A 17,015-nucleotide genomic window follows, 5' to 3' on the forward strand; every position below is an offset into this window, starting at 1 on the left:
CTCTCTAATGCCTGTTGAAAGAAAATAATGAGAGGTAGCAGAGGCTTGAATTCACATTGAGCTGTAAAGGAGTGCTGTCTGACTCTTCCTTGAATAGAATGGGTTTTATTTCAGGGTGGGAGAAGAGTATTAGGACACCAGTTAGTTCCCGGAAAGAGTGGCAGGAGAGTGCTGCTGGCAAGCCAGACAAAAGGAGCCCCACAGAGCAGGAGAAGAGGAACTGGGGCTTTGCCTGCCTGAGACTGTTGGTACAAAAAAGGGGATGGGTCTACAGTGGGTAATTACTCAGGCTCATTTCTAACTCTGACATTCTGTGATTGTTAGAGTCGAAGTTAAAAATCTAAGTAGGGCATTCTGAATTGGTGTGAGAATTCTCCCCCCTCCTCACTGTATTGCAGGCTTCATGGGAACAAAGGCATTGTCTGTGCATTCAACAGAGATAGTTTTGCATTTTAAAAACAGAGAAGTAGAAAGGAATACAGGAAATCTGCATTAATACAATATTATGTTTGAGAATTTAAACTCCCAGGTCAGGAAATCCAGTCATCATTCTCCTTGCATCTTTTGTTTAGATGCACTGCACATCCCACTTGCAGACAGCCCCTCCGTGCCATAGCCCAGCCCTGCCATGGCTGTGAGTTATGACAGATTGGGAATCGTTACCTTGATCTGCTTGGCCCTTGGGTGTTTAACTTCTCCAAGTTAATGTCTGTTCTTTAGTGTTACATTATCTTGTAGCAAGGTAGTCATTTATAATTTATATACTATGTACTGGCTTAAAATAGAGACAAGAGGATAATCAGCATCCTGAAGCTTCTAGTTTTCCAAAATAACATTTCTTCTGTAGGAATTAAAACCTGCCTTGAATTAATAAACCCTTTGTCCTGTTGTCAGGCTAGGAAATGGGTGTGCCAACAAGCATTATTAAGTTTGCAAATGGGCAAGGAGATCACCTTTTTAAAATAAAATTTGTAATTTTGTTTTATTCTGCTCATAATAATTTCTAAAGACCTCAAATTCTATAGTGTTCCAGGGGCCCCAGTAAAGTCACGGAGAGAGGACAGGGCAGAGCTGGAAGGACACATAAGAGAACTGGTGAAGGACAAAAGCCAGTACAAATCTCAACCCTTGTCTCGGTGGTTTTGGTGTCCTTCCATCTCGGTGGCTCCTTTGCTCTTTGACCTTGACTGCAGACACAGAGAAGGGATGGGCTCTCCTGTGGAGTACTTCATAGAGAACACACTGCTCATTCACATATGTAAAAAATGGAAGGCCTACTTGAAAAATCCTCTGTGGAATTGGGTTTTAGCAAAAGCCCATCAGCCATTAGAAGTCTAAGTTACTTTTTCCTTCTCGCTTTTATAACAAGTCTGTAAACCCTAATTTTCTCTCCCTTTCCTTCTCAGTATGCATCTTCAGTGTGCCAGGACACTGGGTGGGGATTGCTAACGAGGGCAGGACAGATACTTCTGCATTGAAGCGGTCTTGCTTGCTCTTTTGGTGTTTGCCGATCTTGTATTTGAATCTGAAGATTGTTCTTAACTATGACCGCAGTCTCCATGGTGCTTCTCATGTACCCCTAATTATCCATTTGAATGTCCACCCGATACTTGGGGGCCCTTGGGCTGGGGGACAAGCAGGAGCTAAGGGGTAGAATGGGACCATCCGAAGTGATCTGAGCTGGAAGCCACAAGGTGGCGATGTTTACTAAGCTGCTGGACATTTTCTTCCCCTATTAAGGTGTGGACCTTGCTTTTCCAGATACAAGATTGAATAGCCAAGAAAAGGGTTTAGTAGCCATCGCTTCAGGTCCTTTTGAAAGTGAGGCTATATGTATAGGGTAAGCACACTACAGTATACTGGTGTCCATTCATCCCCTGGGGTTAGATAGCGAGAGTCTGTAATTGCTCCATATGACTGTGGGCAAGTTGCCTCCCCTTTGGCCTCAGTTATGCATCTTGACAGGGAAGACCTGTGATTGGATCCACTGATCTCTAAAAGTTCTTTTCCTCTACAATTTATGAGTTTTGTTACAACTTTCTTCCCTATATTGCTTTTTTAAAGAATTTCTACAACTCGTTTTTACATTTACAAAAATTTTGGAAACACTAGCCTTTGATCAAAGGGCAGAGTCATGATTTTTAAAAAATCAGTGACAAAATCTCATGGACATTAATGTCCCTAGAAGCTAGCCATCTCCCTGGGTTAACTCAGGGAGAAGTTAAGAGTTAAGCTAGACTCTCCTAAATGAGAATGCTTATTTACCAGCTTTCCTGAATTAGCAGCTTTGGGGATATTAAGACCTGGAAGGAACTGTCCAAGGGAGGTATTGTGTATGCTTTGCAGTGATTAAGCCATTAAGCTCTAATTGGTATTTTCCCATGCTCGGTTTTATGTAGGAAGCTTTAAAATTCTGTAGGAATTCTGTGCTCATCAGCCATCCTGTGCTCTCCCCGTGTTTGGAATCTGAGGGTAGGGAGTGCAGCAGCTCGGATGTGGCTTAGACATGGATATGACAAGCGGGTTATGAGTGTTGCTCACACGTCCTTCCCTGTTGGTTTGTTATATTACAGATGAAGTGGAAAGGGAAAGACCTGTTCGATTTGGTGTGCCGGACTCTGGGGCTGCGGGAGACCTGGTTCTTCGGACTGCAGTACACAATCAAGGACACGGTGGCCTGGCTCAAAATGGACAAGAAGGTTGGGCTGGAACTGGATGAAACCAGGGGGGCCGGTGTGTGCCCTGGCTTTTTCCTGAGCATGTTCATAGCCTGTTTGCTCATCATGGGGCATTACGGATACACAGCAGAGTAAGGGCAAGTCCTGCAGAAAGCGGTCCTAGAGATGCCACAGGCCTTCTGCTCCTCACAGGCTCTCAAGGCAGGCAGGACCAGTCAGGATTAAGCTGTTGCTGTCCCTGGCTTCTTTACTCATTGGCACCAGGCTGGTCGCTCCTAGCTTTATGCTGTTCAATTTATTGAACCTCTAGTCAGGCCTTATGAATAAAAATTACTATTATAATTTAATAATTATTATATGTTTGAAAGATTTTCTTAGGGCTCATCTTCTAGGGAATTTTTCACATCATTTTGAGAAGTACCATAGTCCAGCTCAATTTAATCATTAATGTGATCTAAGGAATAGAGAGTGCCCTGGCCCCTGTGGTGGAGGAAGAATGTCTATTTTGTCTTTATGATTCTCTGGGACTCCTGAGGCCTGGTGGACATGTCTGGCTCCCGGCAGCTCCGATGTGACTTAGATGTGGATATGACTGCCCTCTCTGTGTGGGTACATGTGTGCATATAAAAACACACTCACCTCTAAACTGCCTACCTACCCATGAAGAAGGTTGGGAGCAAGGCTATATGATTTGTCAGTAAATCCTAAAAGACCCTGAATCTCAGAGTAAGTCAGTATCTAATTCTTACCCCAAAAGGTACCCCTTGCATTTGCCTGCCTGATTTTATTATCTACTACATGGCATGATAAACAATGAAAGCCTCCTGTCTTTTACCAGTTTGGTTCTAAACTTAAGTGTTCAAATTGTGTTCCCCCATGTACCCAGTAATCTGAATCTTTATGTTGGAATCCCCCCTGGTTGTAAATTTCTTATGGTAATTCCCAATAATCATGAACATCAAAGTGCCATTGTGTGCTGATGTCACCAGAGTGTCCTTGATCAGGTTTATATGGGCAGAAGCATGAAGAGTTATCTATCAAAGGCAGCAAAACTTTCTGTATCTTTTTTGTGATTCTCAGCAAAGTGAATTTTAGATAGCTGAGTGTTGGCCAAATGGATATTAGATTGGGGGCATCAGGAGCCATGGAACCTGCTGCTCAAAGGAAATAAATTATGACACATGTTAATGGAGTCTTGTAGCCTGTCACATGGCATGTTTATGTCCTGAAATGAAATTCATTCTGGAGAGCAGATGGTTCAAGCTTTTCAGTGGGTGGATGAAATTGTTAGAAGATTAAAGGCAGCATGGTTTATTGACTGTGCTCAAGTGTTTTGTGGGGCATCTCTAGAGGTTCCTTGAAACAAAGGGTTGCCATACTGGACATGTTTCACTTCTGCTCTGTTAATTCCATTAATGTTTAGATGATTTCAGAAAGATCTAGTTCATCATCTCTTAGCTCCATTATTGGAATGGACCTAAATGTTGGGAGCTGGCAGCCAGCAAAAAGAATAAAGGAAGATTCCACTACTTCAGAAAATTAAAAAACCTTCAGCCTACCGTAAAAGATGGTGCCCAAGACCTTTGAGTTATAAATTTCTAGTTTTTAACTATCTCTGTGGCCTTGAAAACATTTGTGCCTTAATAATCTTGGCTCCACTCACCCCGTGGGGATATTGATTAATTCGGTTCAGAAACACCATGTGAAGAGAATATTACCTCTTGTTGTAGATGGCTTTGTAAATGCTTCAAACTGTAGAATCACAGCCTTCAGGAAATGTGATGAGTTTAGAGGGGGAAACATATTTATACAATCCTTGCAAAAGGTTCTTTGATGGTGGCATGGGAGGAAATGGTGCCAACATAGCTTGTTTTTCTTCTGCTCTGCAATTCTGCAGGTGCTGGATCATGATGTTTCAAAAGAAGAGCCAGTCACCTTTCACTTCCTGGCCAAATTTTATCCTGAGAATGCCGAGGAGGAGCTGGTTCAAGAGATCACGCAACATTTATTCTTCTTGCAGGTACGTCAGTCCGTGCTGCCCCCCAATTCTGAGAGAACATGAACCCCTCGAAGTTGGCCCCCAATGCCTTTACACTGCAAAAATGTTTTGCCTCTGGAAAGTCAGTCCCCTTGGCTCTGTAATGTGAAGAGTCTTCAGAACTGACTGTACTTGAGTGATGGGAATTGGTGTCAGATGGAATTACCGAAGTGTGATGGTGAACGAGAGTGGATGCAAGGAGCTACCTAACTCGAAACCTCTTTGCAGGTGGATCCTATTTTCTTCTCACTAACTTAACAAGTACTCAAGTTGCAGAGGAAGTCTGAAGAGACCATCTTATAAAGAATAGCTCTTCCAAAAGTTCAAAATCTACTCTCATTAAAACAGAAGAGCAAAACTCCAGTGATGCTCAGCTAATCCCTTGCATGTAGAGCTTCAAACTTTGTGCTTTTGCTTCCCTTTGTCTATGATTGTCTTATTTCTCTCTTACTCCCTCATTAGACTGGAAGCCCCGGAAAGGCAAGGCTCATTGAATGCACAGTAGGCATTCCATAAGTAATCGCTCTACGGAATTGAAGAAATTAGGAGATCCGTGATTACAAGTTCAAAGACAGCTAGTTTTCTTGGGGGCACTGTGAGCGAGGGTTTGTGTGAGGATGAAAACCCTGTCAGCTCGGCCAGATCGCTGCCCAGGTTTCCTGGTTAGTCACAGAGGGTGGCGCTGGCTGCTTGCGGGCCCAAAGGTGGCCGCCGCCAGCCATGGAAGAGATCGCAGCAGGGGCGGTAATTGCTTGATTTCCCAGAATTGACTGTAGTCTGCCACCTAGTTCTCTTTTAATTAGTTTGAACCTCAGATTATTGAGTTCAGTAAATATTAAATTAAGCTAAATGTAATGTTAAAAACCCAAATAATTTCTTTTACAAAAAACGTTTGTAAAAATGTGTTTGTATATATGGTATATAGAGACACCTATTCCCCCTCCTAACGTTTTCTTGTCAAAGGGAAGTCCTTTCAGATTTTTTTTAGGATGGGTTTTTTTTTTTTCCCTTTGAAAAAAAACCAAGGGATTAGAAAGTTGCACTGCTTTGAACAAAACCACGTAATGATCTCCTAGGCCCTGGAATGTCCCAGCATTACAGAGATGGCTTTCTTATAAGCCCTCAGAAGCAATGCCCAACCCTCATCTGACCTTAGCATAATTTTCCCTCTGCAATGTTGGTGCATTTTCTTGGCTGAGCAAAGCAAAATTTACTACTTATATGGCTCTGGTGACTTGACATCTGTGCAAAGAGCGCCAGCTTTCCTGTTGTGTTTCTTTTAGTGTGCCCCGCTTCATGGGACCCTCTTCCCTCTATGTCTGGAACATTACATGCTGCCCCATTCTAAGAAATGCAATGCAATGAGATAGGTTAATTCAGCATTATGGCTTGAGAATTATATTTCCTGGGCCTCACCTGTACTTAAGAGTTTAATCGATCAGACTTTACTGCTTCCTTTCTCCTTAGAGCGAGCATATTGAAAGTGATGGTTTTTTTCTACAGTCATAACTCAGTGGCCTTGCTGACTTTTGTCTTGTGTTGAGACTTAAAAGTAGATTTCATTTCCTTTAGTGCTGCATGTGCGCAACAGGGGCCGAGGCTGCAGTCACCACTAGAGCTGCTCCTGACGCTTTTCAGGATCACAGCCCTCCTCCGTCACAGCCCAGATGTCAGGCTCTATTCTAACCATAAGGAGTATTCTTCCTCTTGAGCACATAATCACGAAGAGAAGAGGTAGGGTATTTTATGCGTAGTCATCTCGCCAATAACTTCTCAGTAGCTGGACTACCAGCATGTCTGCAGCAGTAAAAAAAAGTGTACCCTTTGTCAGAAAGTCATTAACAGGCTGGTTTGGCAGCCCTCGTTAGAACGCCCTGCAGCCATCTGCTGTGACCAGCCTGCGTAGCTCACGTTCAGGCACAGGGCCTCATGTCTCCCTTGTTGCTCCTTCCAGGTAAAGAAGCAGATTTTAGATGAGAAGATCTACTGCCCTCCTGAGGCTTCTGTGCTCCTGGCTTCTTATGCTGTCCAGGCCAAGGTAGGCTCAAAGAAGAAAAATGCATTCTTCCTGGGCACCAGCATGTGCCGCAAGATCACCCCAGTCATCTGTTTTCTTTGGATTTCTTAGTCACTTTTCGCACAAAGTGAGATGTAATGGGATGTGTGGACGGGGAGTCACTATCACTGTCCCAGATTCTGTATAATCTTGCAAAAGCATGTGTGTGTATGTACAAATGATAAGTGTACAGCTTGATGAATTCTCTGTGCAATCTCATTGTGCACATGTGATTAAGTACATTCATTGGACCAATCTCTTTTTTTTAACTAAGAGAAATGAATGTACGGTTGGAAGTTTGGGCCGAATGTGGCCTTTAGGTCAGAAAGGCCCAGGGTCTCATCTTCTGAGGACCCAGCGGCCCTGTGTGTGGGGACCATAGCACATCTAGAGAATGCCCTGCTGCATCTACCTCTGGTGGGTGTGCTAGCTGTGCTTATGGCTAGGCACTGCAGGCTCTTGGGCCCACTGATTCCAATGAGCTGTATGATAAGCTGAAAGTCATTCACAGAGAAATCACTGTGAATTAGGGGGGTGGAGAAGGACACCATTGGTCTTGTGTTTTTGTCCTCTCTGTTTTTATAAGACCAACTATAGGGTCAGCCCAGGGCACTTTGTGTCCCTTAGATAGCCCACTTCAGTCACACTCCCTTCTCCTAGTCCCTCTGCTTCCTTCCTCTCACTGTAGCATAAGATGTCCCAGAATTGGGACATCCTCATTACTTTTGCAATTTTGCAAAATCTTTTCATTTATTATTTTCTTTTTAAGTTAGAGGTATCCATAAAACCATTTTCCTGCAGTGTTATAAAAAATAATAAGATATTCTTAACTCCTTAGCTTGTTTTTTTGGGTAGTTTAATATGATTTCAGAGTAAAGCCAGGAAGTAACTGGCCTGTCGTTTGGGAGGAAAGAAGTCTGTTCACACTGGTCATGCAAACAAGCACCAGAATCGATTCAATCATCTTATGACTCGTCTAATATCTGCTGAGTGTTCTTCAGGCCCAAGGAGGGGTTGTTGACTCTGTCAGAGATACAGACACTAAAGCAAGAATCTGCCCTAAGTGATTTGCCCAAGGTCATTTGGATAAAGCCAAGTGCCGAATTCATGGTTTTGGAGTTGTATTTTGTCCTCCCCTATTTAACTGCCCAGAGAAATGAGTAATTAAAAAAAATAGAAAATGGGCCTTAGTTCAACTAAAACATATGCTTCCTTTTATGCTTTGATTAAGAATATTAATAACAGGAAAAATGTGTCCTTTCAATCAGTATCGCCCTGACGGTGATGAAGCAATCATTGTCACTTTCATTAAATCTGAGCACTTCCTGGCCCAGAACCGAGTTCCTCTTTAGCATGCCTTCTCCCCAGTGGAGAGGAGGCCTAAGCTCTCAAGGACACTACATCTCCTTGAAAGGCTTCAGGCTCAAAGGCTACATTTTCTTGGCATGGATTTTGGGCCACAAATTCAAAGGCCACCTGTGGGAAAAAAATAACTTTTCAGGGAACCGGCAGATGTTTGCTTAAACAGATTTCACTGTAGGAAAGCCCTACTAATTTGGATCCTACTAATTTAGAGATGAAAGTGATTCACAGACAGCATATGTGGCTCATATGGAGGAGGATGTTCTAACTGTTTTTTCCGGTATAAATTTTCAGATCTTACAAATAAAGGTAATCTATGACTCTAAGTCTGCATTCGTGAAAACTAAGGATTGTTATAACTTCTATAACATATTATAACAGCATATAATATATGCTTCTGGTTTCTAGGACTGCTGGTTAATATTAAAAGGATATCCCTGATTACAATATTAATAAGATCTTACATGCCTGTAGTGTTTTACAGTTTTACAAAATGTTACAAATGAATATTTTGTGCGATACTCATAGTAGTCGTTTCTGTAAGCCAAGGTTTGAGAGTGTTATGCCTGTTTGCAGATGAGGAATTTCAGGCTTAGAAAGGATGGATAATTTGTCTAAGGTCACAATACTTTATGCTAATTCTTTTTTAAAGGAAATACACAGCCCACTTCTTGTTGGACAGGATTTGAAGCAGAGCAGAACCGGAGCGTGGAACCAGGACAAGAACCCCAGTGTCCGGGCTGCCTCACTCAGCGCTCTGCACTCGCCTCCCACCCTAGTGTGTGAGGGGCGTCTCTGGATAGCACACACTGCCTTTCACGGAATTCCACTCATTTACGTGATCACATTAGTCCAGACTTTTCAGTAAATCATACTGGTTCCTCCCATTATATTCAATTTATTTCCCTCTACAACCATTCTGAAACAGGAACTTTCAAAGTGTGGTGGGGAAAGTGAATTGAGCTCATTAACACGTGGAATGTAATTATGCACAAATGTATTCATTACAGTATTTCAGCTGTTTGAATGATATAGACACAGTTAATTCCAAAGCATAAAGAAACAATTACCCTCAAAGTATAAATACAAATATTAATCACATGGTTCAGTTAACAAGAACCGTATTTGTGGGAGGGAGTTCGAGTTATGCTTGAATCAAAAGTATGGGCTGGGTTTTTTTGGGAGCCAGTCACATGACATGTCAAACCATCTTGCAATGTTTTAAGCCACCTGTTGGATCTTATATTGACAATTTGATGTTTAAAATGTGTTCTTATTAAAATGACTTTGGGAGAGAATGGTATGCAATTTACCAATCTTTCAGCACTGGCCTGCAGATTCGTAGTTCAGAGACAAGAATGGTGGGAGAGCAGGCTTAGTATTTCTTAGTACACTTTGATGTAAATTAGGGACAGAGTGCCAAAAGGCCATTAAGAACTTGGGTATGTGAAGTATATGTAAAGAGTGGCAAGCGTTGAGACTGAAGCAGCCTGCAGCAGGCCAGATCATAAAGGGTCTTTATCCTGTGAGTGATGCAGAGCCAGTGGAGAGTTTATATTTTAGACAGATCTTTGGTGGCTGTGTGAAGGACAGATTGGGGTGAGACAAGTTTGGAAATGGAGACCTGTTAGAAGGCTGTGGTGGCCATCCTGGTGAGAGACAATGAGGGTCACACCTTGGGCAGTGGTCAGTTGGAAGGGAAGACACTGACTTAAAAATATTTAGAAGGTAAAAGTTGATGTAAAAGGTGATATACTCTGTTATACCCCTCCCCCCTTTTTTGGCTTATCTTTTTATAAATTGATATATTTTTTTCCTACTCAACATCGATTTTGAGATGTAGCCTGTTGTATGTGTAGATGTAGCTCATTGCTTTTAATTGCTGGATGGCAGCCATTGGTGAATAAATCTAATTTATTTACCCATCCCCCTTCTGGGGGAGAGGTAAGTTTAGCTTCCACTTTTCCCCTATTATAAACAGTTCTTTACTGAAAATTCTTTTATATGATTCCTTGTGTACATGTGCAAAAACTTTTTCCCCTTGAGGTAGATTTCTAGAAGTAGAATTGCAGATGTATCCCTGAATATAAAGAGCTCTTAAGTTCATAAGAAAAAGGCAGCAGAAAAATGGGTGTAAAGGGTATGAACCAGCAGGTACTTCATAGAAGAGAAATGAGAATAGTCTGTAAATACAAAAAGATGCTCAATCTCACCAGGAACCAAGAAAAAGAAAAATTAAAGCAACAGTAAGGTAACATTTCAAGCCTATAAGATTGACAAGGATTAGTAAATTGGATAGTAGCTTGGTTTGATCTTATATACTTGCTGGAGGGGACTGGGAATGGGCATAACCTCTGTAGAGCAAATGTGTGTGTGTTGGGGGCCAGTCAGCTGAGGGTTCATGCCTTCCCCAAGTCCCCGAAATTGCACTTCTATGTGGCTACTCCAGAGGAACTCCTACACAACACTCCCTTTTCACTTAAAACTGTCAGAACAGATAGACCCACCTCATTTGTTTAACTACTGCACAGTGTTTCATAAAAAGGGGGGATTGTGGATTATTTAGATATCTCTTTATTGGTAGATATTTAGGTTTGTTTTTCTTTCTATAATTTAAATGGACACTGAACATCCTTGAATATGCCTCTCTAGGCACATATAAACAATATTTCTCTATGACAGACACCAACAAATGGTGCAACTGGGCTAAAGGATAAAAACATGTAAAATTTATAATAATGCTAAGTGAAAGAAGCCAGATGTGAAAGGCTGCATATTATGTGATTCCACTTATATGAAATGTCCAGAATAAGCAAATCCATAGAGACAGAAAGTAGATTAGTGGTTGCTAAGGGTTGGAAGGAGAAGGATATTAGGACTTACTGCTAACGGGTATGGGATTTCTTTTTGGGGTGATGGAAATATTCTGAATAAGATAGGGGTGTGTGTACAATATTCTGAGTATACTAAAAACCACTGAATTATGTGCTTAAAATGGTGAATTTTACATATGTAAATTTTATCTCAATAAAAAAATTAAGTAGATAGGACCAATTGCCCTGCAAAAGTGTCCTAATTTAACTTCTAAGAGAACAGTGTGTGAGAATACCTGTTTTTCCACATCTTCATCAGCAGTGGATGCTGTTAGTCTTTTAAATTTTTGCTAATCTGATAGAAAAATAGATTTTTAAAAGTTTTCATTTCCTTGATTAACATTGGGGCTGAGCATCTTTTCATAGACTAAGTGGCATTTATATTTCTTTCCTTGTGAATCAATGTTTACGACTTGCCCATTTTACTACTGTATAGTTTATCTTTTTCAAATTGATTTGTAGGAGTTCCAGATATTATGGGTGTTAACCTTTTATCTTTTTTTTTTTAATATATTGGACTTGTCAGTCTTTTTTTATGTTTTGAGTGACTTAGAATGGCTTCACCAACCATTATTATACACATGTTCTTCTATATTTTGTTCTGGTATTTTTATGGATTTTCATATGAGGTTTGCATCTCATCCATCTGGAATTTAGTGACTAGTGTGCGGTAGGGATCTAACTATTCTAAATATATATTGATCAGATGTTTATGTTTTGTGAAATCCTGTTCAGAGCATTTGGTCTGATTTTCTATGTATACAGACAGAGGAAAGTATTTAACATCTAGAAGGAGCTTCTTTTAACCCAAGAATCAACTCCAGAAGTCCTTTAAATGTTCAACTTTCTTCTTGAATTTAAAGTGAGTTGGTTTATATCAGGGGTGGATCCAGGTTTTGTGGGGCCTGAAGTTTATAGAACTTAGGGGGTTCTCTTTAATGCAGGGACACCAAATTATAAATATAAAATTAGGTGCAGGCGCAGAGACCTAAAAGCCAAGCTTCATTAGCTTTACGGTAAATTCAGTTTTGGGCTATGTCATCTGAATGCATCTGTACATGAAACGATGAGGCACAGCTGCCTCCATCTGGGGGGGCATGACTTTCTTTTATACTCGCTGACTGCCGCCACGTCAGGGCTTTCTTCTTTTGCTTTTTTTAAAGGGACAGTTAAGAGCAGATACGTTTTTCTAGGTGGCTTTGATGTAGTAAGCGGAGTTCGTCCAGTGGAGAGGCATTTTAAGGAGTGTCCTTGCTGCCTCTGCATTGCTCAGATGTAACATTTCCATCAGTGGAGTAGCTGGGAATTCAGTATGATATGTGGATCATTGACCATGCAAGCCTTTGAAACCTGAATTTACAACTTTAACTTTGCATATCTGCTTGCTTTTCATTTGATTTTAGTCAGTACTTTTGAGAGGTTTGCAAATGCAACTAGCAGAGCTTTTTAGCATCCTACCTCTTCAGAAACTGGAGAGGCAAACGGTGACCAGTGATTATAAATAATGCTGAGGATAACAGTAATACCAGACATTCATCTGAGCCAGGCCCTATGCAAAATGCTTTCCTGGATTGTCTTACTTCCTCCTCCTCAGCCCCCCGTGAGGCAGGTGCTATTATGACCCTTGCTTTCCAGCTGAGGAAGCTGGGATTTAGAGAGAGAGTGCCCTACTCAAGGCCTCAGAGGGAATACTCCAGAGCCCTTGCTTAGAAAGCCTCTATAACCAGCTCTCTCGTTTGACAAATTAGAAAATAGATTCAGAGAGGTGATACAACCTGAGTTTTTATCTTTTGACATGAGGTTGTATTAAGTGGTGTATGTCAAGCATAGTTTTTATAATTTTATGGATACTATTTCATTTAATTCTTATAAGAACCCTGTAAGATAAATACCATCATTATCCTCATTTTACAGACAGGAAAACTGAGACTCAGAGATTTCCCGGGTCACAGCTAAAACTCTGGGACTGAACCTTAAACACCGTGCCTCCAGAGCCAGGCTCCTACCTGCACCTTGCAGCTGCCTCCCAAGAGAGTCCCGTGAAAACCCCAGCCAGTTACTGCCTTGCTCTATCCCTGGGCCTTTCAGAGATCCAGAGAAACCAGGTTCCTTAAAGTTTTTTAAATGAAAAAATGCCTAGACAGGGTCACAAAAGCAGTGGCATATTTTAAATATTTAAATTTGACGAATTAATTCCTTTAATCCTCAGAAAGCAATGCAATACATTTCTGTTAGTCACAAGCCAACTATGAGACTCATAAGCAATATTAATTCACAGGGCTTTTATAGCAGGGTGGGATAGTAATGAGGCATGGTTTAAATTGCTGATGAACATCTCCTTTTAATCCCATAAGTGTCTGTTCGGTATATGACTTCATTTGGAAAAACACCCCAGAAGTCTAACTCGAGGCTCTTTGGGAATGAGAGGGGCCGCATCTGACCTGATTCAGTGGTTGGTAAAGCCGACAGCCTTGTGGTGAACCTTTCTTTTTTTCTCCAGTGTTGGTCGCTAAAAGGATACATGGTTATAGACGATTACCCTAAAATGCTGAGCTTTCTGTTTTGGGTCAAAAGAAAAGCCACTAAATAACAGACTGACAAAGAGACAGGCTATGATTTTATATTCTATATGTTTTATGGTTAGTTTCTTTTTAAAAATTGCTTCATTTTTATTATTTCCTGTTCAGACTAAAGTTTCCTAAGAAAGAAAGAGGTATTTTTCTTAAATCAGGAAGTGCGTTCCAAGTTATTGTCCCCAGATGAATACATTAAAATACATTTCTGGTCCCACTTGTGTCTTGCTCTGCAGCTTTAGGAAAATTAGTTAACCTTTTACTCATTTCTTTGTTGTTGGCATCATTGTTGTTACTCATTCATTGACAGCATTGGCATCAGATTTTTCCAAAGAATTTTCCAGAGCCTTGAATGAAAGGTATTAAAAATATTGCCTGCATTACCCTCACTCCCACCTAGCAGTTGGCTCCAATTACCAGCCACTTAAATGCATTTGTAGGTGAGACTCTTATCACACGTTAATCACAACGATCACAGTTGTGTTTTGTTACTTCATTTCGAAAGCTAATGTTTTGGTAGACTGCTTTTGTAGGTTAGAAAATACAGCTACAGTTCCGTACAAATGTCACATTCTTATTAGTACATCACCCATCCATCCTGTACGGGATTATGCAACTCTGCTCATAGATATAATCAGCTTTATATTTTCATTCAAGGATAACAAACTAGCAAAGTTGAAATCTTGACTTGTCATCAGAATTGAATTGCTCCCGGAGCTGGGGGGAATGAGACTGAGGGGAGCCCTGGCCGAGAAATGGGCAGTTGTCTTCAGAATCTCAATAGCTGGCTTTCCTTTTTTCTCCTTCCAGTATGGTGACTACGACCCCTCTGTTCATAAGCGGGGATTTTTGGCCCAAGAGGAATTGCTTCCAAAAAGGGTAAGAAATCAAATCCCCCAGTTTGGGAAGACAGAGCAGATAAGAGGTCTATAAAAAGGCTGACTGAAGGACTAGAAGGAATATTGGAAGTACATGGCAAGAATATTTTAATAAATATTTTGTTAATCAATCTTGAGTAAAGAGTGTGGAAATCTCTGTTAAGACTATTAAAAAGCAAAGGTTTGTGGCATTAGTTTGGAGCTGCCAGGACTAGGATGGCCTTTAAATGTCTTTCTTTAAAGGTGGGTCAGTTATTCCCAGGGGGCAGCGTGGAGCAGTGTGCATTCAGCCCAGGGAATCGAGCTGTTTGCACCGGCACAGGGAAGATAGGGGAGATGAACTGAGGATGGGCGCTGTAGTTTTTAATCCTTCATGTTCATCTTGTTCATTAGCCATACAAGCACACCCTCCCTCTCTTTTGCTGCTTCCAGTTTTATAGCTCTGCTCATCTGTCATGTATAATAAAAGCCTGCTCCTCACCCTTCCTTGACTTTACCTGCTCTTTTGATGGCAACTGTGCAGGCGAAGGCCGCAGCACACACAGCCTGGCCTGGCTGCCTGGCCCTAGATTAGTGAGCATTTCTCTGGACTAAGCTCCTCCCTCTGAGACCTACAGCCCATGAAAGAGGGGCCCCTGCCAGGAGAGGGGTGCACCTAGGCCTGAGTAATGGTGCAGCTTCCCAAGTCATGACTCAGATTGAATGGTGCTTGTTTACACACCCACCTCTGTGTGTGACTGCCCCCTGTAGATGGCTTTTTAAAAATACCTTTGCTGTTTTGTAAAAGTGATGCATAGTTACAAAAATGGCAAACAATATAAAAACTTTTTTTGTGTGGGTTTTTTTTTTTTTCTCTATTTTTTGGTAGGTAATAAATCTATACCAAATGACTCCAGAAATGTGGGAGGAGAGAATTACAGCCTGTTACGCAGAACACCGAGGCCGAGCCAGGTGAGGCTGCTTCATTATTAGTTTACATTTCTTTGTAGGCTTTTTTTTTTTTTTAAAGAACTACAAAACTAGGACATGCTTGTTGAACAAAACGTGGTGCCAAAGTATATGAGAGAATAAGGCAGAGCTGAGAGAAACACATCTTCACTTTTGTGTGTGTCCTTTTTCATTGCTATGGGTACTTCCTATGTGCCAGGACGGACAGACCTACTCCGTTCACTCGTAATTTGGTTTCACATTAACGATTCTACTGTATAGAAATCTCCATAGCTTTTGCATCAATTCCTCTACTCATTTGGAGTGGCTGTAGGTTTTTCAAACTTTTATAAACTGTCCTGCAGTGTACAATCCTGTATTGTTATAGAATTGTAAGAGTAGTTCTGAGGATAGATTCTTTAGAAGAGTTGCTGAGTCAAAGGATGTGAATGTTTTGCATTTTGACAGGTCCCACTAAAGGACACTGAAAGGTTATACCTATTTATGTGCCTATCAGCAGTCTGTGGGAGTGTCTTTTCCCCTCCTCTCCTCAACACTTGTTTTTATCAATCTAATTTTTGTAATCTAAAAGGTGGAAATTTGTATCTTAAGTGTTAATTGGCATTTCCCTGACCACTTTAGGAATTGATCATTTTTTAATTAGCCTTTAACATTTTCTCTTCTTCAATCAACTTCTATCATGCATATGTATATTTTTTACTTTTAAAAATGTCTAACATTTATACCAAAAAATGGACAAATCATAAACATACCATTTGGTGAAAATATCACAAAGTGAAAACACTATTGTAATGCCAGGGGACAAGATAGCCTTAGAGAGATACCGCCCCACTACCACCTTCCCAGCGATAACTGCTCTCCTAGTTTCTGCCTCCATAGATTAGTGTTGTCTATTTTAAACTTTATGTAAATGTATTTGGACAGTTCCTATTTTTTGTGTGTGTAGCTCATTTCTTTTACTTAGCATCAGATTGTGAGATCTGGGTTTTTGTGTATAGCAGTTTTTTCCTTTTCAGTGCCTTGTAGAATTCCCCTGTCTTAATAAACCACAAATTATTTACCCATTCCCCTACTGATGGACATTTAGGTTGTTGGGTTGTCTCCTGGTTTTTGTTATTACGAATAATGTCAGACGGTTTCCAAGCCATTGTACCAGTGTGCGTTGGCAGGCTTGTGTGATTTCTCGCCACTCCACCTGCTTGCCAACACTTGGTGTTCTCTCGGCTTGAATTCCTTAAATTCATTTGAGAGCATTTTGAGATCAAAAAGAGAGGGAGGAAGGCAAGGTCATAGGGAGAGTTGAGTTAAAATATTTCAGTACTGTACCTGCATGGGAGTTTTCTGCAGGTCCTTGCTGCTTCAAGAGCTTACCTTCAGTGTGTCTCATAACTTAGAAGTAGGTGACTTGGCTTAGGTTCTACAGCCCAGATGAGCTCCAGCAACACCCAAAGAAATAAAATCGGGAAGGTAGCCTCAGGTAGCTTGCATTACCAAAACTTAGGTGAAGAAAATACACAATTAGACAAAGCAACAACTTTAATATAATTTGAACATCCAAATCCGCTTCAGAGGGAAAGACAGCATTCCACAAACTTTTCTTCAGTTACTT

The 17,015-nt window shown here is 41.0% G+C and overlaps 1 protein-coding gene across 2 annotated transcripts in view; it reads left to right on the top strand.

Annotated features, from left to right (window-relative positions):
* NF2 (NF2, moesin-ezrin-radixin like (MERLIN) tumor suppressor) overlaps nt 1–17,015 on the top strand; it is a 72,352-nt gene that overhangs the window by 22,275 nt on the left and 33,062 nt on the right. For both annotated transcript variants that reach the window (XM_036993308.2, XM_036993307.2), the window contains exons 2-6: nt 2,574–2,699; nt 4,576–4,698; nt 6,671–6,754; nt 14,391–14,459; nt 15,327–15,409. In XM_036993308.2, the coding sequence (XP_036849203.1) occupies nt 2,574–2,699; nt 4,576–4,698; nt 6,671–6,754; nt 14,391–14,459; nt 15,327–15,409 (485 nt within the window). The remainder of the gene's footprint in view (nt 1–2,573; nt 2,700–4,575; nt 4,699–6,670; nt 6,755–14,390; nt 14,460–15,326; nt 15,410–17,015) is intronic.

This window comes from Manis javanica, chromosome 15 (assembly GCF_040802235.1).
Source record: "Manis javanica isolate MJ-LG chromosome 15, MJ_LKY, whole genome shotgun sequence".
Taxonomy (NCBI): Eukaryota; Metazoa; Chordata; class Mammalia; order Pholidota; family Manidae; genus Manis; species Manis javanica.